The sequence below is a fragment of the Pinus tabuliformis genome, chromosome 1_2 (assembly GCF_031772625.1).
Source record: "Pinus tabuliformis cultivar Carrire ecotype Pingquan chromosome 1_2, CPIR1, whole genome shotgun sequence".
NCBI classification, from domain to species: domain Eukaryota; kingdom Viridiplantae; phylum Streptophyta; class Pinopsida; order Pinales; family Pinaceae; genus Pinus; species Pinus tabuliformis.
Window position 1 is genome coordinate 741,850,213 of NC_142298.1, and position 25,385 is coordinate 741,875,597.

The following is a 25,385-nucleotide window of genomic DNA, read 5'->3' on the forward strand; positions in this document are numbered from 1 at the left end:
GTCATGTCAAACTGAGTGTAATCCATCATTCACTCCTTGTCATTATAACTCATATTCCGACTCATATCTTGATCCATTGATCCGATCGCCCAAATCATAAACATGAATCCTCATAACGGTTATATTTTGCCTCGCTCCCCTATACCCTCACTACTTACGCTCTCATTATTCCATCACTCACATCTTTGGCCTTTCCGCTCTAAAAACCCTATTAAGCCATCCTACCCTATCAAACAAAACAATTTTTGAAACGAAGCTTCTCGGCCATGGGAGTGACAGTTAGAACAGAGCCAACAGGGAAGAAATTTTTGGAGGGGTATCCATAGACAAAAGAATTGTTGCATAAGGCACAGTGACTAGAATTTATAGAGAAATTCGATGGCTTCCATAAAAAAGTGACCTAATCCTTCGCCAGGGCTTTTGATGGAGTCAAACTAGAGATAGGATACATCAAATTCATAGTGACAGAGTCGTTCATAGCTGAAGCTACTCAATTGTCGCGGATTGGAGAGCAATGGTTCAAAAATAGAGGCATTGAAAGAGGAGACTTGAAGGTTTTCTAAAGAAACCAAGCATGGACACCACCATTTTCAAGAAGGGCACCCCATGCATGACATTAAAAAGTAATGGAGGAATTTGCTTCTAATAATCCAAAAATTTGTTACCTGTGAAGGAAGGTTTGGATGTATGTTTTTCTATCATATTCGGCTGCTAATGAATTTTCTTAAAGAAAATGAGACAAATCTTCCATATTTCTTGTTGAATAGTCTAAGAAAGATGTGGGGGAATGTTCAAAGGAGAATTCAGTTCATAGATAATACACTGTATCACCATGGTCTAGTCAAGATACTTGTTGAATTTCGTCTCCAAAACATAGCTAATAATTGGGAAAGCTTTTTAGTAAGGAATCACTTTCAGGAAGACACTCATGGGAAGCCAAATAGCAGTAGCCCTAAGAGGGGAAGGAAAAGAAAAATTGATAGGACACTGGAACAAGAACCACAACAGTCACATGAACTATCCGAGGATGACATCCCTCTTGTAGAAATCCTGGACAAAATAGACAAAAGAGATGTTAGAAGAAAGAAAGCCAACAAAGAAACATAGATTTCACCTCAAACAGAGAAGCCTAAAACAAAAAGGAAGAAACTCAAAATACCCCTATAACAGATCTAAGAAGGAGTACCAGACTCAATTCAACAAAAGAATTACCCTCAAAGAACATAAATCATATCAATGAAGAAACATAAGAAGACTTAGAGGCAGAAGAAGATTCAGGAATTTCTCCGAGAACATCTCCAAGAGTTTCATCACTAACTTTCACCTCGCCTCCTCAGAGTCCACGATGAAGAATGCCAGAAATTGATCTTGTACAACAAGAGATTTATGACTATATTGAATCTCTGGAGAAAAGGGACGCAACAAGAACATCAATTCCAATTCAAGAGGAAGAAGAAGTCCAATTTAATGAACCACAAGAACCTCGAGTAATCAATATATTGAAACAGGAAATCTTTGAAGTGGAGACATTAAAGAGGTACATAAAAAATGAAAATCAAGCCTTGAAAGCACAAAATGAAATCCAAATAGCTAAAAGTGACAAGCTCCTTTCACATCTAAGTCTGTGGTTTAAGAAGAACAAGAAACTGAAGAAGAAAAACAGGGCTTTGCAGAGACAAGTTATAAACTTGAAATACAATATTCTCATGAGAAAACCAAGGATGGCAATGATTGGTAAGAAACTGAAAAGGATGAAGTTGGATGTATTGGCAGAAGTGTCCAAGCAAATGCAATAGTTCAACAAAGATATCAATTTTGTGTTTTGTATGAGGACATACAAAATCTTCAGTGTGGGAGAATGTAGAGTTATATAACTATTTTGTTTTGACACCCTTTTTCCTTCATTTTCCTCTTTTCATCATCGCTATCAACTTAATAAAAGTAGTAAAATCATAGATTTTGATAAGGTAAAAACTCTTATATGTCTTATTTTTCATATTTGTTAATGTGCCTTATTATTATGTTAAAGATTTCATTATCTACAAAATTAACATGATTTTGCAGCTATTTTACAAATTTGCAACCATCTCCATGGTTTGTGGGGTTCTGGCACGCCAATGAAGCAAAGAAGCACATGGGTGGTTGACGATTGATCCCCTCATGGATCTCCTCCTATTCGCTCGATCCAATTCAATGAAGGAATCACACAGTGGCGCAGTCAAAGGAACTGGTCAAGCACGTAGCAACTGAAGTCTGAATGCATCACGTTTCTCCGATTTGCTTTCCAAATAGCAAATCGTCGAGATAACGCTTTTACTGTTTAAGTTTCAAATTTGAATAAGGATTGATTGAAAGACCTGTAGGTGTAGAAGTCTCAAAGTATCGAGCACACATTATATATATAAATATATCCTTTGTAAAGGATAACAAGAAAGTAATAGTTAAAATCTCTAAAGAATTGTGAAACAAACCTTTGTTCTCCAATTGAATTAAAGTTACTTTTATGTTATTTGATGCGTATGTGAGCGTGATTTACACCTACTGTATGCGGAGGGCCCCTGCAAATAATCGAGGTTTAGTTTATTTCATTTTATTGCTTTCTGTTATCGCATTGTCATTTCGTTCTAGTTTAGTTTCCTTACTTTGCTATTTCATCATTTCGTTATAACTCAATTAAATCTCGTTATTTCGTTTGCACTTGAATTTCTTCACAGTCGTTTAATGGTTTAGTTTTTTCAATGGTTTTCGCTTAATTACACTTAGTGTTAAATTACTGTTTCATGCTTTTAGAATCAGAACTTGTATATACTCTGTAGTCAACATTAGAAAATTACCTTCATGCTTTTTAGAAGTAAAATTTGTATATACTTTACAGACAACTTTGAAAGTATCGTTTTCTTGCTCTTAGAATCATTTGAATTTCAGTACTATGCTTTATAGCAACAAGATGTTTAGGATAGGTTCATAATTTTATAATGATTAACATAAGATGTTTAAAAACGATACTCAATATAGATATGACCTGGTAGATTAGTCTAACAATAGCTTAACTTCCACTCATTAATTTGTAGAAATCTAACTCTAATCTAATAGGAATCTAGATAACAATGAAAATCCCTAAATCAAATATAACCATCATCTTACAATCTGAAAGAAAGGCTTCTAGCATATATAGTGCACTTGCACATCATAAGTTTACCAACTCCGGTCGATAATTTATGGTTGCAATTTAACAACATTAAATTGAACAAACACTCCTTGTTTCTGATCTCGAACACTTCGATGATTTGGATCCGCAACAATATATTTTTTTATATAAGCCAAAAATGTAAATTGCATATGGATCAATTTATGTTTTTTTTGTCCCTTCCTGTTGTTGGTTACGTTTATCTGGCTTGCATTAGAGCATTTGACAAACCTTATGTACGTGCATTCAACAATGTGTTGGTAGCGAGATGAATTTCCCAAATCTTCTATTCTTTCTGTGTACCTTTGCACCTTTATAAGCAATTGCTAGTCTATAACAACTATCCCTCTTATAACTCGTTCAAAACATTCACTAATCTGTTATCCTCCCATGATACTAGTTTCCTACCTTTTATTTCTCATAAATGCCACTAAACATACCTCCATCAAAATTTATAATCTAATTAATAACCATTAACTAAAAATAAAATTCAAATATCCAAATCACTATTATCCATAACTTTTTCAAATAAACCATCATAATTTTCCATAAAGCTTCTAAGAAATCTCAAAGAAAGACAAACATCTAAATAATTTCTTGAATTACAAGGGCACTTTCCAAACATGAAATTTCTTGGATTACAAGGGCAAGTTCCGAACATGAATGTTTGGTAGAGATGAAAAGGATGCTAAGCTAGATCCTTGAATACCACATCCAAAAGCAATTTAATAATATGGCTTTACAATAGAAGACAAAGGAGCCATCTCCATATGGGTAAAAGCTTCCTATTGAAAATATCAATACTCTTCTAACTATAAATTAACCCACAAGTTTACAAAATTCGCAGTTTATGAAGAAACATTTTAAAGGCCTTAAGCCTCGGTGTTTAGACAGGCAAGGGTAGGTCTCACTTCGAAGTACTAATACGCTAAGTTATATCAGTTAGCGGTGAAGCTGAACCCGCTTTGCAGCTCAGCTCATCAAAGCCCCTGGCTGGCTGAAGTCGTAAAACCGGGGACATCTCAGGCGATTTGTTTGCGAGATCGGTAGTGGAAGAGATTCAAAGAATTTGCCTGGCAGGCGATGCACAACAATGGCGAATTTCCTCACTCAGTTTCAGAACATCAAGAGCACATCTGAGCGGCTCATCGTTGCCAGTAAGTCCCGTATCTCATGGATCCTCTTTACATTTCACAATTTCGATGATCGTAAGGTTTTTTATGCGCTTTTATAAGCAAATGAACAACATTTGACTTCTGTTTTAACCCAACATGCCTTGAAAATCCATTGTTAAACTTACGGGCCACTTCCAATTGCTCGCGATTCTGCGTAATTTACCTACTGTTTCAGCTCCGGATTCTCAATTTAACGAGCACAAAGCAAAGCATACGGAATTCATCCAAATTTAACTAACAGTGACCTTACTTGTTTGAGTATAGGTTCTTAACCAAAATGCCAACTACTTGTTTGAGTATGGGTTCTTAACCAAAATACCAAATCAGGGCATTTGGCAAAGTACCAATCGTAGAACTTCAAACCTATGGAACTGTATGCGGAGTTTGTAATGATGCATAGGCTCTGTAGGGAGGATGGAACTCAACACCAACTAACTGTCAACATGGTCCTTGACCAAAATGCTAGACCAAGGCATCTGGCAAGGTGCCCACATCATTAGTAGAAACTCAACCCATGGAGTTGTATGTGGAGCTGTAGTGACGTTTGACACTGCCGGGGTTTGAAGTCAAGACCAACTACATGTGGAAGAGTTTTCAATCAAAATGCCAGAGCAGGGTATTTAGTAAGGTACCCATGACATTGGTGGAAATTTAACCCATGGAGCTGTATATGGAGTTGTACTGATGCGTGGCCACTGCTGGGTAATTTGAACTTCAGACCAACTACTTCTGGATATGGATTCATAATAAACCTAGGCTGTGTTTATTTATATTGTGTAACCATCTTTACAAAGGTCATTAACTTACCTGGGGCATTGGTGGACTGATGAGATCGAAGTATTGTTAGCCCATCCACTAAATTCAATTCATGTTGTGGCATGTCCCACTTGTATGGCATGAGTTGCAAAGGGATGAAGTTGGCTGCATTTTGGCTAAACAAATTATCACAGATCAATTTCCTCATGTCTTTTATATATATATAATAAAGGGGTTGAAGTTAGTTACATTCACTTGTTACGATGTAAACCATTGAAATTATCAATTATAAAGCATTATGATGTAAAATATGAGGAGTCATTACTTTTAGTCATTTGAAACCATTGTATAGTATTTAATACGGGACATTTTGGTATAAGAGGTTCATTAGAAGTGATTGCCACAAGGAAGGAAGAGGGGATTGAGTTACCATGCACATGAGGGTTTTTTACAATGTTAAGCATGTGAGGGGTTTACCATATACTTGAAGTTAGGGAAGCAATCTTGACAATGCTGCAGGAAACAACTGTGAGATTACCTCCCTGTCTCAGTGAGCCATGTTGGTGCACCCTCTAATAAACTCTGAATTCAATATTTCTAATAAATAAGTACTGTTTACTTATATTTCTTTTTAAATGAATAAGAAAAACAAAAGCTTTCCCAGGTAAATGGCGAGGTTGGATATGGATTTACTATCATGTTATGCTTCTGATGAATTAGGTTTTTGATATTATCTTTCTATCAATATATATTTTTATGCTGAAAATCACTTCAAACCATACTGTGCATTTTTTTTCTTTCTTTGCATTTTCAATTATTACATAATACATGAACCAAATGAGAATTTTTGAACAAAGGAAATGTTGTTTTTTTCCCTAAGGTGTTTAAACCAGAACTGGGAGATAATATATCAAACGTCATGTTGGCTCAGAAAAAAATTGCAGCTTTCAGATACTGTATACTAAAAAAAGGAAAAACTGTTGCTGCTACAAAACAACTATAAATGCAGGTACACTGCCTATAATAGATACCCCAAATACTTGCTACTCTAAATACCATAAAAACTAAATCAAAAGGTGCTGACTAAGCGGTTCCTCTTTGTAAGGCTGCTGATCCACTTCTGTAGCTTCCTTAGACTGGTGCACTGTCTCTTCATCATGTGCGATGCCCTGAATTAAGGTGTTGGAGGCATGCTGGTTTGAAGCTGTTGATAGAGAATCCTTACTCAGTTTAAGAACCAAAGTCCTCAACATACCCCACTCTGCTTCGAGCTCATTAATTCTATGTTGTTGTGTCAACAGACTCATTATGCTTGCATTTTGGGATGCACGCTGCTTCTCATTGTGATGAATACCCACAGACAATGACCGTAGTGCTACATTATTGCTCTGAAGGGTATTGTCATGCCTACATAAAATCCTTTTGATTTTTAACAGGTTCCTTGAATCCATGTGGAGAGAGCGCAAAAAGAAGAGTACAAGGAGGGCAACCACCAGACCCAGGTTTATATAAGCTAGAGATTGCAAACCAGCCAATAAGGCTGAACCAATTTCTGCTTGTAGGTTTTAACTTTGTACAATTCATTGTGGCAAACAGATTCTTAATTAAAACAGAAAAGATGCAATGGCAAACATACACATGAACACATAGGTTTTATCCTAGAAACCCAAAACTGCGAAAACCAGCAAGATGTTTTTCAATATATATCCCATGACATCCATGAACCACCAATCTATTTACCCCTAGATTAGGATACAACCGTAGTTCCTTAACTGAAACTACAAAACCATGGAAAAAACCACCCCACAAATCCACTTTTAGGAAAAGATCGTGTGTCGAAAATTGTCAAAAATGGGCTCAAAAATCTACGCAATTTTTTTTTCAACCCCGTGCAGGGGGTCTTTTGCCCCCCGGCGAATCTCTTGAATAGGGGGTCTGCCACCTCCCTTGTGGCCCCCCATTGCACATTGGTCATTTTTACAACACGTGGGGTTAGTCATGCAAAGAATATGACACATACCCAACATTCTCCCACTTGTTGATTTCTTTGCACATAGGGGGTCACAAGAGTACATGATCAACAATCTAGGGCAATTATGCCCATTGTTTCTTTATACCAAGATAACTTCTTAGTGCTCACAAATTTTGTTAATGAATCTGCAACATTCTTCAAAGTGTCCACTTTTTCAAACAACACCTTTTTGTCTTCTATCATATCTTTCATGGAGTGATACTAAATATCAATATGCTTTGTCTTCAAATGATAAATTGGGTGCTTGCATTGGTCATTTTTAAAACACGTGGGGTTAGTCATGCAAAGAATATGACACATACCCAACATTCTCCCACTTGTTGATTTCTTTGCACACAGGGGGTCAGAAGAATCCATGATCAACAATCTAGGGCAATTATGCCCTTTGTTTCTCTCTACCAAGATAACTTCTTAGTGCTCACAAATTTTGTTAATGAATCTGCAACATTCTTCAAAGTGTCCACTTTTTCAAACAACTCCTCCTTGTCTTCTATCATATCTTTCATGGAGTGATACTAAACATCAATATGCTTTGTCTTCAAATGATAAATTGGGTGTTTATTTAGAAATATTGCACTCGACCGTCACACTCTATCTTTACAACTTGTTGTACCCACCCAATATTTGAACATAATCTCTTTAACTATATTGTTTCCTTGCTTGCATGAGTGACTGCCATGTATTCAACTTCTATAGTTGAGAGTGCCACTACATATTGCCTTTTGCTCATCCAACTTATTGCTCCTCCAAATAGGTCAAACACATACCCACTTGTAGATTTTCTGTGATCTAGATCTCTAGCCCAGTCTGCATTAACAAAGCCATGTATTTCCAACACTCTATCCTGTAGTACACCTAGGGGAGGATAATATGGGGTACACAAGGGCATAATGTGATGTAAAAATGAGGGCCACAATTAATTAGTTACTAAATAAAGCTCGTAAGTTGTTACCCACATTAATGATGATTGTAGTGGTTGACCCTCATTATAAAGGGATTATAATTAGTTAGTTTAGTTAAGGATAATGAATAAACGGGCCATAGCTAATGTAGTATACCTAGGGGAGGATAATATGGGGTACACAAGGGGGTACCCAAGGGTATAATGAGATGTAAAAAGGGGACCACAGTTAATTAGTTTAGTAAATAACTGTCGTAAGTGGTTAACCCACATTAATGACGATTGTAAGTGGTTGGCCCTCATTAAAAAAGGGGACCACAATTAGTTAGTTAGTTTTTTTATTTTAACAAGTTCGGATAGTTGTTATCTTATCAAAAAAGATCTTGGAGCAAGCTCTTTTTACATTCTGCTGTTATGAAATGATAGATTGAGCGGTAAAATAGGCACGCAAACCTTTGTCCTGTGCTTGGTATCAAAACTTCAGATTTTTTTTAGCTATTCTAGAGTACTGCTTAACATATTGACCCACTAAAAAAACAAATTTACATAGCATATTTCACAGAAATTTATGGTTTCTAAACTGGAAGAGTAAATTCTGTGGCCTTTTCCTTGTGCTTTGCATTTTGCTGTTCCTTAAGTTTGTTGTTCCTTGTGCTGTTATTCGTTTTGCTTGCTGTTCCTTACTGCTGTTCCATCGACCTGCTGTTTCTTTGGTCTGTTTTTCTTTGGTCTGTTTTTCCTTATGCTGCTGTTCCTTTTTCTGGTCCCTATTCATTCTTCTGTTGTTCGTTCTGCTTGCTGTTCCTTGCTGCTGTTCCTTCAGCCTGCTGTTCCTTTTGGTTGCTGTTCCTTCTGGCGCTGTTCCTTTTGCTGCTGTTCCTTCTGGTTGCTGTTCCTTCTACTGCTATTCCTTCGTCTTCTTGCTGTTCCTTCCGCTGCTGTTCCTTCGGCCTACTGTTCCTTCGGCCTGCCGTTCGTTCTGCTGCTGTTCCTTTTGCTTGCTGTTCCTTCTGGTGCCGTTCCTTCTGGTTGTTGTTCCTTTTACTGTTGTTCCTTCGTCTTTTTGTTGTTCCTTCTTCTGCTGTTCCTTCGATCTGCAGGTGGCTTTGCTTTTAAAATAGTCCACTGCTTCCTTCTTGATGGATTGGCAGTCGTCATTCCTGGCTATACTTATCTCCTTGATTCTTATTTTTTCTGCTGTAGCTTTCCTTCTGTTGCTGCTTGCTGACCCTTGAGCCTGTGCTATTTTATAGCCCGTTCCTCCTTCGCTGAGCCTGCAATTGGAGGATTCTACGTGATGGCAGTCGTTCTCCCTAAATTTTCTGCCTCGATTTTTCCTAGTGCCTCTGCTTTTCTCATGAAATTTGTGATCCGGGCTGCCATCACTGACATCTTTCATGTGCTTTTCCTCGCTGACATGATTTTTCCTTTGACTGTTCGAGTTTTTTTGGATTTCCCGATGGCTGTGGGTTCCTTGTTGTGTTGTACATTCTCTTCCTTGATGTTTCTCTCTACTCCTTCTACATTGTCCTGTTGTATACCAAAACTTCATTCTTGTCATTTTTCGATGGGAGTTATGGCACGCTGAGATAGTATTCCTCCTGATTCTCTCTGACGATTCCTTCTTCCTTCTCCACAGCCTGATTTGCATGATGATCCGCTTGCTTATTATGCATCCTCAAGACATGTTTGAAGGTTGCATTTCCGGATCCTGCTAAATTCCTTCTAGTTCTTTGGATGATTCGGCTCATAAACTTGTTGTTGGGGTTCCTGTTTCGAGCCATAATCTCGACTATGATGGCTGAGTCTCCTATGATGATAGGATTTTGAATTCCTTTTTTTTGAATCAGCCTTGTTCCCATCAGTAAACTGTATGCTTCCGCCTGATTATTTGACATTTGTCCCAATCCCCACTCGTAAGTGGTTATTTTTTCCCCATTTGGATCATAAATTATTCCACCCACTCCTGCTTTTCCCGGATTATTCTTTGAGGCTCCATCAAAATACATACAGTGTCTATTCTGAGTTTTCTTCCAGCTTTCCAACTCCTCTTCCGTCATTCTTAATTTCCATTTTTTTTTTGTATTTTCTTTTCTCTGACCTTTCTGCCCATTGTTGTCTATTATGGCCTTGCTGAGCCAATCCCTTTCCTCTTGTTGGAGAATGCTATAATCCGTTGGTGCAGTTCCTTTTGCGTTGAGAATTTCGGAAGTCATTCCCCAAGTTTTGGATAGTGTTTTCCCAATTCTTGGGTTTTGATTTTTGAAAATGCTCTTGTTTTGAGCCAACCAGATTTGCCAACATAGCACTGTTGGTATACATTTCCATATTCTTATAATTGTGGCTTTCTTCTTTGTTTCATAAGGGTAAGCTTTCTCAAGGGTTCCGAGAAATTCCGGTAATGGTTTTTCAAAGCTTAAGTTAATTTTCAATGGCTGTATTAGCCGCTTCCAACATTCCTTTGAGAAATCACACTCTTGGAATAGATGCTGTATGTTTTCTTTCGCTTGTCGGCATAAAGGGCATCTTGATGGCCCTTGGATGCCCCTTTTTAAAAATTTTCTGCAGTCAAAATCTTCCCTTTTAACAAGGTCCATGTGGAAATTATTATTTTTGGCAGGCTTTCTGACTTCCAGGCTAGTTACCAGGAGTCCCATTCCTGGTGATCAATCTGCTCTTGGAGGATATTATATCCAAATTTAACTGTGTACTGCCCATTGTTTGGATCCCATAGGTAGCTGTCTTCCTCATCATAGTGGATAGGAGCTGCCCCTTTTAAATGTTGTTTGATTTTTGTCCATTGTCCTTCTAGGCTTACTGGAATCGCTGAAATTTTCCACTCCTGCCACTCCTTTTGGTTCCATAGAGAGATTGAATGGAGAGTGTTGTATCCATTTTCTTTTAGCCATTCTTGAATGCCTTCAACTTCCGGGAGATTTTGGATTTGATCTTTCCCCATGACCCTGTCCTCCCATATCGAAATGGTTTTCCCGTTACCTGGAATTTTTGAGATGTGGCTTCTCATTAATGGAATTACTTTTTTGACTAGCTTCCATACTTGAGAACTTTGTCTAATTGGGTTGATTCCTTTCAACAACTTTTCTTTGGATCCATCCATGTATTTGTTAATTAGGATTTTTTTCCACTAGCTTTCTTTGCCTGTTATGAGTCTCCACACTATTTTCATACCAAGAGCTGCATTCATTAGTCCAGGCAGTCGAATAGATAGCCCTCCTTTTTCATATGGTAACACTACTTGATCCCACTTGACTAGGTTGAACTTCTTGTTTTCCTGCTTCCCACCTTGCCATAGAAAGCTTCTTATAATTAACTCCATCTGTTTATGGGCGCTTGCTGGTGCCATGATTATAGCATATTGATAAATCGACAGTGCTGCAAGAAGAGCTTTAATTAGGGTCACCCTTCCAGCCATATTTAACCACATCATTCCCCAATTCTTTATCTTAGCTTGCATTTTTTCGATCTGTTTTGTCCATATTTCGGCTTTCATGCTCTCTTTGGAGATTGGGAGTCCCAGGTAGAGGAAATGGCTCCATCTTTCTTGTGCTGGGATTTCCATGATTTGGGATATCCTTTGCATAATTCTAGGCGGAACATTCCAGCCATAAATCCTGCATTTAGTGTTGTTTAATAGCCCACTTGACACCTGTAGGAATTTATCCAATGTTTTTTTAAATCTTCTGGCTATTATTGTTGATGCTCCTCCCAGCAGCAGAGTATCGTCCGCAAACAAGGAGTGATTTATGGTTTTTATTCCTTTTGCTATTCTTATCCCTGTTATAGCTCTTTCTTTCCTCTGGGCTTCCAGAGCTCTGCTTAAAGTCTCTGCCATTATTATGTAAAGAAAAGGGGAAAGAGGGTAGCCTTGCCTAAGACCTCTTGTGCTTTGGAAGAAATCGCTGGGTCTTCCATTTATGAGAAGGGCTATCCATGGAGTGGAGATGCATGCCTGAATCACACCTGTTATTTCTTCTGAGAAGCCAAGTTTCTGGAGGACAGCCATGAGATAAGGTTGGCTGACCCTATCAAAGGCAGTTGCCATGTCTAGTTTAACTATCATGCCTTTCTCTTGCTTCTGGATACTAGAATGGATAGCTTCCTGGACAATTATGACATTATCAATGATTTGCCGGTTTGGCACAAACCCTCCTTGGTTTTCAGATATGATTTGAGGCAACACTTTCTTGATTTTGTTTGCCACTAATTTGGTTATTATCTTATAAGATGAATTACATAGAGAGATGGGCCTGAATCTATTGAAAGTAATGGGATTTGCCTCTTTTGGGACAAGTGCCAGATAGGAGGATTTTGTATTGCCTCCCATCTTTTTTTTCTTGAAGATGTTTTTCACCATTCTTATGAAGTCCTTTCTAATTGTATACCAGTGATTTCTGAAGAAAGCTATGGTGAAACCATCTGGCCCTGGTGCTTTATCCGGATGTAGACTCCATATGGCCTCCACTATCTCTTCCTCTGTTGGATCTTTGAACAAATCTGCGTTTTTGTCTCTCTTTATTTTCTTTTTTTGTGTGCTGCAAAGTTCATTCATACTCAACCGTTTCATCTGTGGCTGACAGTAGATCTTTGAAATGCTTGTGGGCTGCTTTTTTTATTTCTTCCGCTCCTTTAATTTCTTGATTTTCCACTTGGATCTTTTCTATCTGGTTTCTGGCTCTTCTAATCTTCATAGAATTATGGAAAAAGGACGTGTTCCTGTCACCTGCCTTGAGCCATAAACTCCTGGACTTCAATCTGGCCTCTTCTTCGTCTTTCCTGTTTTCCCTATAGATTTCCCAAAAGATTTCTCTCTCTTTTAAATAGTCCTGCCTGCTTTCCTCTTTGCCCTCTTTCTCCATTTGCATGCTGTCCATTTTCTGTTGGAGCTCTTTTTTTTTAGTTTTTTTGTTTCTCTGTTATTGCCCATTCTTTTAACTTGCCTCTTAAATTTTAAATTTTTGTCTCCCATATGTAGTGAGGTGAACCTACTATTCTTGGTTCCCATACTGTTTTTACTAGCTGATTTCTATGTTGCTGTCCCAGGTTGAGGTGTATCTGAAGGGGAGCGGGCTCTGGTTTTCCAGCTTACCCAGAGCTATTAAAACTGGTTTATGATCTGAAGCAGCGACGTGGATGATTTTTGATTTTATAGAGCTGTATTTTGCTGCTATACTTTCTTGAATTAATATCCTATCCAGCCTTTCTTTGATATTGCTTTTACCTACTCTTTTGTTGTCCCAGGTATATTTCCCGTTATCTGGGGGGATGTCCAGAAGGCTATGTTGCTCCATAATTTCTTCTAGAGAGTTCCTAGAGGGGTTCGTTTAATAATTTCCTCCAAATTTTTCCTCAATACTTCTTACCAGATTTAAATCTCCTCCTAAAATCACCTTTCCTACTTGATTTTCCTGTAAGATTTCCTTCAAAGAAGCCCAACACTGTTCTTTATCCTTATAGTGATTGGAGGCATAGATGTTTATGACCCTGTACCTCTCTCTTGTACTGATTTTCTTGAGGTCCGTTATTATCCAATGCTGATCTGTTTTCTTTTGAATCAATTCCCATATTCCTTTTTTCCATATTGTGCATATGCCTCTGGATGCTCCTATTGCCTGCATGGCTTCCCCTTCATACTTTCTAAACATTTTTTTTGAGATTTTCGGTGTCTTGATTGCCTGCCTTTGTCTCCTGGATCATTAGAATATCTGGGTTTTCATTTATTAATATATCTCTTGCTGCATTTTCCTTAATAGTTGACCCCATTCCTCTGTAATTCCAGGAGACTATTATCATTATTTACTTGCTTGGTGGTACACGGTGCCCTTCCCCTTGAATTGACTTCTCTCATTGTTCCCTGTGCTCTTCCCTAGGAAAGTATCCATAGGTTGCTGTGTTCCTAGAGCCATTTCTTTTGTTGTTGCTTCATCCCTTAGTTCCTTGTTTGTCTTCCTTCCCACTTTTTTCTTTGATTTTCAGTATTTGGGAGTGCTTCCTTTGCTTGCTTTCTGGTTAAGATTCTCTCTACTGAGGGGGGCGGAGAGAGGTGGGGGATTGAGATTCTAGGGGAATGGGGAGAAGGGTTAGGGGAATGAGGAGAAGGGTTAGGGGAATGAGGAGTTCTAGATCTAGATCTAGATCTAGATTTGGGTCGGGGTGATGGGGGAGCAGAGAAATCCAATGGATCGAATGGGTTTGCAGTTGCAAGGTCTGCATTCGGCGAGATAGGCTGGGCTTCTGTGGATGTTGAGGGCTGCGAAGAAGATTGGTTTGGTTACTTGTTTGCAGATTTTTTCCTCTTAACCTGTTCCCATTTATTTTCCATATCCTCCATTTTTTCACTTTCATTTTCTTTTTTTTTTGTACATCTATTTGCGAAATGACCGTATTCATGACATACCTTGCATTTGAAGGGAATCTGCTAGTAGTCCAACCGCTGTATGTGCGTCCACTGGTCCAGTTTGATTTTGATAGCTTCTGGGAGTCCTCTCCCTAGATCCACTTCGACACATATTCGGGTGCATGCATGCATATTTTCCTTTGGCTCGCATCGATCGATGTACTTCCCCACTGCATTTCCTATGGCTTTAACTGAGTCGTCTCCCCAACAGTGGAGAGGGAGGTGCGGCAATCTAACCCAGACAGGTACAGCGCTTGGGACATCCATTTCTGGATCAAAGTCCGGGGTCCATCTGTTCAGATACAACCCCCTTGTATCCATGAAATACGGACCATTCCTGAAAATCAAGTCTCGATCCTCCTTGGTCTCGAAGTGAAAGGTATAATATCCTCTGCCACAAAACCTAATCGAGATCTTCCCATTTATTGAAGTCGACCAGTTTCTTTCTACCCATTTTTGGACAGTCCTCGGTGATGGCCACAACCCCGTGAACTGCCCTACTAATCCTCGTTCTGCCAGGGAAAGAGCTGCTTTTTGTGGGAGGGCCGGAGGAAGAGATATCTCTGGTATTTCTTCCATTCTTTTAACAAACTTTGAGACTGCTGGTCTATTCTTAGCCGGTCCCATTGCCGAAATGAGGGAGGCAAATGCTTTGGCTGTTTCTTTTGATTCCTGATGGTGGACTAAATGATGATCTTCGTTCTCTAGTGGATCCATTTTTCTCAAACCTCAGCAGCAGGAGGTCGCTGAGGGCAGCAGCGAATTGCTTGCTGCAGGGAGGGGCACAATCTCTCTAATCCAGAAGAAGTCAATCCTTAGGTCTGCATCATTGAGTGCTGCAGCTAGCAGCTAGGGCTGTGCGCGGGTGGCCTCAGGAGCTCTCATCTTGTTTCACAATTAGTTAGTTAGTTAGTAAATAAAGTGGTTAACCCACATTATGCAAGGGACCACAAGTAGTTAGGGAATAATGTGATGTAAATGAAGCCCATGGTATTGGATGTATGGTATTGAGGGCCCGTGGTATTACCCATGGTATTGTATGTAGGAAGCATGTATAGAGGCTAGAGACTTTCCATTGGAGACATGTCAAATATTGTTTTGTATTGAAAAGCTTATGGCTTGTGGAGTATTCTTCTTCCTTAAGGAGTGTAGTTATATGGTGTTACCCTACTTCAAGGGATTTATATTTATAAAGAGAAGCATACTATCTCATTCTTGGATTGGCTCTTGGATCTAATTTATCAAAGATTTTAATTAATTTGCAGGTTTATTACAAGTGGTATCAATGCTCTTTCCTTGGCAAAGTGGGGTGATTTGTTTTTTCTCATTCTCTTTTTGTAGGAATTTTTGGGCAAAAATAGTGGGTGGCAAGTTTGCAGGTCAGATCTGGAAATTTTGGTGTAGAATTTTCAAAAACAAATTGCAGATTTGAATTCCCCTAAAAAAACACTCAAATAAAAAAAAAATCGCTTGAATCGGAGCCCGAATAGAGGAGATCTAGCTGAAAATCATTTTTATTTTTTTATTATTATTATTTTTTCCTTCAGAAAATTTCTGAAGGAAAATCGTGGGCGGCTACTTTCAGGTTAATTTCTAGAGATTTGGTGTGGTATTTTAAGCAACTAATTGTAGTTTGAATTCGTTACAAAAAATTAGCCAAATTAAAAAAAATTGTCTGAATCGGAGTCCGAATGGAGATCTCACTGATTTAAGGTCAACTAATTTTTTCAGATTTTTTGTGACGACAGGAAAGTTGCAACATAAATAGGAGTTCATAGAGTGTTCAGTTTGTGATTGTCGTCACATGGAAAGATGCAGAGTGGTCATTCCATTTCCAGAACCAAGTTATAATAAAAATTATGAGCGATATTGGTTGAGTTACGACCATTTCAAATTTCCCAACCAAAATAAGTGATTTCTTTTTTCAAAATCCTCATTCTATTTTTGGGGGTTATAGCACAATGTTTTTTTACAGGGAAAAATGATGGTCCTACCATTGAAGAATACATACAAGAGCAAAAGTCAAATATTCAACACATTGGAAATCTTTCTCATGGTTTAGTTTTAGAGACGAGGCTCTCACGTGGTGGGTCTCACTTGACTGTAAGTAGAGGACGACACTTTCCAGTGAAGAATTCGAACAAGTCCTTTTGGACAAGTCGTCTCATGCTAGAAAAAGGACATTAATAGCCATAAAGACCTATTTTCTGATATTTTCTTATTACAAGCGTAGGGATGTATTCACAAGGAGAAGGTCATTGTTTCTATTAACCCTAGTTCCAAGTATAATCTCATCAATCTCAAATTGTCAAAAAAATTGCAAGTTCCAACATAGCATATTAAAAACACACAGGTTGCTGGTGTGCATATTCAAATATTTAAGGACTTGAAGGTTACCATGGATAAATATGTCACATGCAGATTTTTATGCTTTAGACATGGATGGGCAGGATGTTGTTTTGGGATATCTGTGGATGGAATCAGTTAGTACAATCAATGTGAATGTACAAAAGAAATTTATGAAGCTACGGTACAAAAGGAAGAAAATTACCTTGCAAGATATTTCCATTAGTAAACAGGTTGAGACTGAGGAGGCACAGGCAGAAAGCTCTATAAGCACTGACACATCAAATGATGATTCATTGGTGGAAACAATACTAGAAAACAAGCTAGAGAAGGCACCACAAAAGGAACCAGACACCACTTAGGTACCATCAGTTGGGGAATTGAAGAAGGAAACATTGTTAGTTAAGGCTTCTGAATATCGTCACCCACACCACCTAGCCATATTTCAATCAACAAGACAACAACCAACAAGAGGGCACAAGATTAGCAACAAGTACGGAGGATCCTGGAAGACACCCAGAGAGGCATGGTGATCTACTCACAACGCATTTACACTTGGGAACCACAAGAACCAATTTCCATCTCAAGTGAGCAAGGCAGCGACTAGACAGAGTGTTCATCTTTTTCTTGGATGGATGGATGCATGTGCATGGTACCAATGGACTACTCTTTTGAGTAGATTTTATTATTTGTTTTCTTCTCATGTTTCACGAAAGAAACATGCTTTAAAGGGGGTGGAATGTAGTATATCTAGGGGAGGATAATATGGGGAACACAAGGGGGTACCCAAGGGCACAATGAGATGTAAAAAGGGGACCATAGTTAATTAGTTTAGTAAATGAAATCGTAAGTGGTTGACCCTTTTAAAAAAAGGGATCACAATTAGTTAGTTAGTTAGTTAATAAACGGGTCATAGTTAATAAAGTGGGTAATCTGCATTATGCAAGAGACCACAAGTAGTTAGGAATAATGTGATGTAAGTGAAGTAAACTCGTGGTATTGGATGTATGGTATTGATTACCTATGTTATTGTATGTAGAAAGCCTATATATAAAGGCTAGAGACTCTCCATTAGAGATATGCAGAGTATTGTTTGTATTGACAAACATATGGCTTGTGGAGTATTTTCCTTCCTTAAGGAGTAGTTGTACAATGTTACCATTAGAAAAGCATTCTATCTTTATAAAAAATAAAATAAAATTCTCCCCACTTTGTCGAGGAAAGAAGTCTGATACCACTTGTAATATAACTGCAAATAGATTAAAATCTTTAATAAAATGGATCCAAGAGCCAATACAAAAATAATATAGTATGCTTCTCTTTATAAATATCAAACCCTTGAGGTAGGGTAACACCATACAACTACTCCTTAATGAAGGAGAATACTCCACAAGCCATATGCTTGTCAATACAAAACAATACTCGACATATCTCCAATGGAGAGTCTCTAGCCTCTATATAGGCTTCCTACATACAATACCATGAGTAATACCATGGACCCTCAATACCATACATCCAATACCACGAACTTATTTCATTTACATCACATTATTCCCTAACTATTTGTGGTCCTTTGCATAATGCGGGTTAACCACTTTATTTATTAACTATGGCTCGTTTATTAAATAACTAACTAATTGTGGCCCCCTTTTTAATGAGGGTCAACCACTTACAATCATCATTAATGTGGGTAACCACTTACGGGATTTATTCACTAATCTAATTAATTGTGGTCCCTTTTTTACATCTCATTATGCCCTTGGATACCCCCTGTGTACACCATGTTATCCTCCCCTCACTTGAAATGAAAATTGGTTCTTGTGGTTCCCATGTGTAGATGTGTTTTGGGTAGATTGCCATGCCTCTTTGGGTGTCTTCCAGGTGCCTATGTCCATGTTGCCAATTGTGTGCCCTCTTGTTGGTTGTTGTCTTGCTGATTGAAGTCTGGTTGGGTGGTGTGGGTGATGATATGCAAAATCCTTAACTGACGATGTTTCCTTCAATTCCCCAATTGATGGTGCCTAAGTGGTGTTTGGTTCCATTTGAAGTGCCTTCTCTAGCTTGTCTTCTATTATTGCTTCCACCAAGGAATCATCATCTGATGTGTTAGCGCCTGTAGAGCTTTCTGCCTATGCCTCCTCAGTCTCAAACTGTGTACTAATGGAAATATCTTGCAAGGCAATTTTCTTCCTTTTGTACCAATGCTTCAAAAATTTCTTTTGTACATTCACATTGACTGTACCAATTGAGTCCATCCACGACTATCCTAAAACAACATCATGCATATCTATGTCTAAACCATAAAAATCTGAATGTAACACGTATTTACCCATGGCAACCTTTAAGTCCTTAAATATTTGGATATGCACACCAACAACCTTTGTGTTTTCAATATGCTGTGTTGGAACTTGCAAGTTTTTAGCCAATTTGAGATTGATGAGATTATGCTTGGAACTAGGGTTAATAGAAACAATGACCTTTTCCTTATGAATACATCCTTGCACTTGTAATAAGGAGATATCATAAAATAAGCCTTTATGGCTATTAATGTCCTTTCTAGCATGAGACCACTTGTCCAAAAAGACTTGTTCAAATTCTTTTATGGAAAGTGCCGTCATTTGCTTATAGTCAAGTGAGGTCCACCATGTGAGAGCCTCATCTCTAAAATTAAGTCAGGAGAAAGATTTCCAAAATGCTAAATATTGTGTGACTTTTTCTCTTGTATGTATTATGGTTTTCATTGTAAAAAACATGGTGCTATAACTCCCAAAAATAGAATGAGGGTTTTGAAAAAAAAAATCGCTTACTTTGGGTGGAAAATTTGAAATGGTCGTAACTCAGAAAATATAGCTCAAAGTTTTTATTATAACCTGTTTTTGGAAATGGAATGGCCACTCTACATCTTCTCATGTGACTGTAATCATACACAGGACACTTAGTGAACTCCTATTTGTGCTGCAACTTTCCTGCCGTCACAATTTTTTTTGAAAATATAGCTGATTTTAAATCAACGAGATCTCCTCCATTTAGACTCTGATTTGGGGGATTTTTTTGTTTGAATTTGGCTATTTTTTCGTGAGGAATTCAAATCTATAATTAGTTGCGTAAAATACCACAACAAATCTCCAGAGATTGACCTAAAAGTTGCCGCTCATGATTTTCCGTTAGAAAAATTTCGTAAAAATATCAGATTTTGAATCAACGAGATGTCCTTTGTATGTGCTTTGATTCAAACGTTTTTTTTGAATTTGTGTGTTTTCGAGACGAATTCAAATCTGCAGTTTGTTTTTGAAAATTTTGCACCACAATTTCCAGATCTGATTTGCAAACTCGCCGCCCATTATTTTTCCCCAAAAATTTCTGCAAAAAGTGGAAAAAATATTTCGCCCCATTTTGTTGAGAAAAGAGCTATGATACCACTTATAATAAACCTACAAATTAATTAAAATCTCTGATAAAATAGACGCAAGAGCCAATACAAGAATAAGATAACATGTTCCTCTTTATAAATATCAAACCTTTGAGGTAGGGTAACACCATACAACTACTCCTTAAGGAAGGAGAATATTCCACAAGCCATAAGCTTATCAATAAAAAACAAAACTCAACTTGTTTCCAAAGGAGAGTCTCTCGCCTCTATATAGGCTTCATACGTACATGACCATACATACCATACATCTAATACCATGGGCTTACTTCACTTACAATGACACATTATTCCCTAACTACTTGTGGTTCCTTTCATATTGCGGGTTAACCACTTTATTTATTAGCTATGGTTCGTTTATTAACTAATTAACTAATTGTGGCCCCCTTTTTTAATGGGGGTCAACCACTTACAATTATAATTAATGTGGGTAACCACTTACAAGCTTTATTTACTAAACTAATTAACTTTGGTCCCCTTTTTACATCTCATTATGCCCTTGGGTACCCCCATGTGTACCCCATATTATCCTCCCCTAGGTATACTTCATATCCAATCTTGGTCTTCCATGGTAGCACAATCCATAGCTAGTAGTGCCACACAAATCCCTGAAAACCCTCTTTACTACTGTCCAATGCTCCTTCCTTGGTTTGACACATACCTGCTTAAAACTCCCATTACATGTGCAATGTCCGGTCTAGTATAGATCATTGCATACATCAAGTTTCCAACCACACTGGCATATGAAACACGAGACATGTCCTCTTTCTGTTCCTGTGTCTTTGGACACTGATATATAGTTATTTATACACTTACAGAAATAGGTACCTTTAGCGGTTTACATTCCTGCATATTAAGCCTTTGCAATATTGTCGCTACATACTTTCTCCGACTTAACTAGAGTTTTCTATTTGCCTGATCTCTTTTAATTTCCATGCGCAAGATAAAATTCGCAGGACTGAAGTCTTTTATGTTAATTTTAGAGGGCCACTAAGTTTTCACTTCTTGGATGATGTTTTTGCCATTTCCAATCAATAACATATCATCCACATACAAGACCAAATAAATAATACGATTAACAACTAATTTGAAATATACACAGTGATTTGCTTTGCTCCTTTTGAAGCAAAGTCCCAGTGTATAAGTTTCAAATTTTTGATACCACATCTTTGTTGATTGCTTTAACCCATATAGGGACTTTTTCAGGTTGCATACTAGCTCTTTCTTTTCTTTCACAACAAAGCTTTCTGACTACTTCATGTAGATCTCTTGTTTTAGATCCCCATGTAGGAATGTTTTTTTTTCCAAAGGAAAAATTGTAATCTTTCATTATTTTTAAAAAATTACATATAGTAGATGCTTGGTAGCATATGCAGCATTTGGCCCTTATCAGTGTATACAAGTCAAAAATATATACATCCATGTCCATTTCAAAAATGGTGTTGAGAAATAAACATATTCACCACGCAGGGCGATAGCATGATATCTCTGAAATATAAAACCATAACTGAGATATCTACAATATAGATTCACCACGCAGGGTGATAGTATAATATATAGTCTGAAAATAAAAACATACTATGATATATACAATGAATAAAATTATGTCTGGATATGTCCCAAAAATATTTAGGGCCTATCTGCCCTATGATATGCCTGATCAATATAAGCCCTGTGGTAGTATTGGTACTGGGTTGTACCCCTTTGCTCCTGAATCATCCACTAGCCTCTGGGTAGTAGCGTGGCCTCCTTGGAAAGCCTATCAACGCTTTTGTTATGTTCCCTGTAAATGTGATGACATGAGATGGAGTTAAACTGAGATTTGAATATGACCACTTCATCCAAAATATTTCTAAGAGTGTATGCATGGCAGGGAGTGATGTTATTGAACCAATTTATAATGATTTTTGAGTCTCCATATTTTTGTAGATTGATGCAGTTATGGCCTAGTGAGAAATGCAGTAAATGTCGGAGGGTGATTAATTCAGCATAATTGTTTGCCCCTCCTCCAAGTCCTAGCTTGACCTTGTAATGATGATGATCAGATAGATATAATAGGAAACCTCCCCCACACCCATGTTTTTGTGCAACACCATCAAAGTATGCCCAGGGGATAGATTTATCAATGGGATCAGGTGCAAGTGGTCGTCGAGGAAGAGGCACTGTGAAATTAGGCAGTTCATGGTAGGCGGAGATGATCTTAGCAAAAATAATCTGCCATCTAGCAACACCATCCTCAAAGATAATTCTGTTCCGGGTCAGCAAGATAGACCAACATATAAGCAAAGGGAGGCAAAGTAGTTTTGATCCGTGATGTGCGGTATACAAGTTTCTCTAGGCATGATTTAAGTTTTCCCCATCCCATCTGCCAGCAAATTGGATCACTGTAGAGATGGATTGCCAAAGGCTTACAATAGAACCACATTTTAGAAAAAGGTGTTCAATTGTTTCTGAGGCCTGCTTACAGAGGACACACCAGTGCGGTCCATATATGGCACGATGGGTTAAATATTCCCCAGTGGGAACTTTTTTACTAAGCACACACCAAAAAAAGAGCCTGGTTCTCGGTGGAGTTTTAAGCTTCCAGATAGTCTGCCACCAATCTTGAGTAACCTCCGGCTGTTTGCTATTAATCAGCCCGAGATAACCAACTTTTGGAGTATATACTCCATTATCAGCTAAGCACCAAATAAGTTCATCAGGTCCCTCCTTAATTCTGATGTGAGATTCAGTCAGTGTAGAAGTATAATTTTGCCACGTTTGGTGCCATTGGGGTGGGATATCAAGTAAGTGAGCAGAATTCCATCCCTGTGCAAAGATGGAGGTATTATCCTGATCTGCAATGTGAGCGATAACTTTGATGTCTCTCTGATTTAGAAGGTGGATAAGCTCTCTCGGAAGATGGTGTTGATCGCCTCCACTAGTCCAGGGATCCAGACTGATGCGAGCTTTTGAACCATCATTTATCCTCCAGGCCAAATTATTGCGGATGATAGGTAAGGAGTGAAGCAAAGCTTTCCAAACAGAAGATATGCCAATCCTAGACCATCTTGGCAGACGCACCCAGTCCATGAGCTGTAGAGGCCAAATGTATTTGTGATAAGTGACAGTGGTCTAGAGGTTCTGTCCAGTGAGTAGTGTCCATCCCATTTTTGCAGCAAGAGCATGAGCAAAGAGATTTAAATCTTTTAATCCCCAACCTCCCCATTTTTTAGGCAGAGCAATCTTATTCCAGCTAACCCAGGCAAAAATCTTCTTATCTTGATGACCGTTCCATAGATATCTGCTGCATATCTGTTGAAGGCGGCCAAGGATGCTTCTGGGAATCCATGCTAAAGCCATCCAAAAATTAGGTGTGGCCTCTAGTACACATTTGATGAGCACTAATCTTCCTGCTCTAGATAAGAATCGATGAGACCAATTTTATAGCCTTTTCTCCAACTTAATGACCAACCATATCCAATCAGCAATTTTTTGACACAGGGGTTTGATCCAGAACCCCAGGTATTTAAAACCTTGATCAAGTGGGAGGATGCTATATGGGAAGTGCTGTTGAGCATATTGAGACTCCTGGATGGAAGTGTGGGCTAAGGTTATAGTGGATTTCCCATGGTTAGCCATCATGCCCGTAGCCCGAGAGAAAAGGGAGAGTACATTAGCAAAGGAGGCAGAGTCTCGCATGCTACCATTGGAAAGACATGATGATCTAGGTGATGAAGTCATGGGGGAAGCCCAGATGAATGAGAAACATTTTGATGTAAAGCCAGCTAACACGGTCGAAAGCTTTTGCCAGGTCAATCTTTAAGATGATGCCCTTTAGCTTTTTGGTCCTGATCGAGTGTATGGCCTCTTGAGAAGTGCCAATGGCTTTGTGAATCTGTCGATTCTTGTTATATTTTAGGTATGTTCTATGCTAGAGCAATTTATTTTAATTTTCCAATATCTTTTTAGCAATCACATCAACGTTAAAGTAAACTGCAGATAGAACATAAATATAAATCGCAGAAGACAAGCCAAGACAAGAGGACACACGATGTGGCACTAGCCAGGGACAAACCCCACAATGTGTGGGGAAACCCTTGATCAATTCTTCTTTTATGTCAGGCCAGGGTAACTCCAGAATGGTCAGGGAAAAAACTGATGATTTAATTCATTAGCTAACTATCATTTATATACAGAAATAGGACGGATCAGTTCATCTTCTTGATGACTGATCGCGTTCCAGTTCACCCATCCGTTGAGGATTAGGTGTCAACATTCCCCCCCTTAATCTGAAGGGATGTTGGTGAGTCCAAGCATCGTTCTGAATCTTTCAAGCTTTTCTCTTCCAAGCGCTTTGGTGAAGATGTCTGCAATTTGCTCGTTTGTGGAACAATGACGGAGATGGATTGTTTTGGCCTCAACATGATGTCGGATCAGATGATATTTAGTATTGATGTGCTTAGTACGATCATGGAACTTTGGGTTCTTGGCCAACTTTATTGCAGAGGTGTTATCAATCATGAGTGGAGTGGATTGTATTTGTTTTACCTGCAAATCTTCAAGAATTTCCCTGAGCCACACAATTTCTTTCGTTGCTTGAGTTGCTGCCACATATTCTGCTTCTGTTGTGGAATCTGCGGGTACTGATTGTTTGCGTGATCTCCAGGAGACAGCTCCTGATCCAAGACTCATAGCATATCCTGAAGTAGATACCCCAGTTTCTTTGTCTCCATCGAAGTCTGAATCAGAGTATCCAATCAAGTTGAAGTCGTCCACCTGTGTATACTTGATTCCAAGGTCTTGAGTTCCCTTCAAGTACCTTAGAACTCTTTTTGCAGCAGACCAATGTCCCTCACAAGGCTTTTGCATAAACCTGGAGAGGATTCCAACAGCAAATGAAATGTCTGGTCTGGTAGTAGTGAGGTAGATGAGACTTCCTACAAGCTGTCTATACTTTGTTGCATCCTCAAATTCCTTTCCTTCAATAGATGTGAGCTTCAAGTTTTGTTCCATTGGAGTAGAAAGAGGATTGCACTCTGTCATGCCAAATCTGTTTAACAAATCTCCAATGTATTTCTTTTGAGAAAGAAATATGGATTTTGGATGTTGGGTTACTTCAATGCCAAGATAGTAATGAACATAGCCCAAATCAGTCATTTCAAAA

General features: G+C 38.4%; 1 protein-coding gene across 3 annotated transcripts in view; it reads left to right on the plus strand.

Annotated features, from left to right (window-relative positions):
• Positions 1–4,035: 4,035 nt before the first annotated feature.
• Positions 4,036–25,385, plus strand: part of CLUB (TRAPP II complex TRAPPC10/CLUB) — a 386,678-nt gene continuing 365,328 nt past the window's right edge. Inside the window, exon 1 of one of the 3 annotated variants that reach the window (XM_089395888.1) lies at positions 4,036–4,344. In XM_089395888.1, coding sequence (XP_089252014.1) covers positions 4,281–4,344 — 64 coding nt within the window. In that variant the 5' untranslated portion in view covers positions 4,036–4,280. The remainder of the gene's footprint in view (positions 4,345–25,385) is intronic. The other 2 variants (XM_089395886.1, XM_089395887.1) reach the window with 2 other exon arrangements.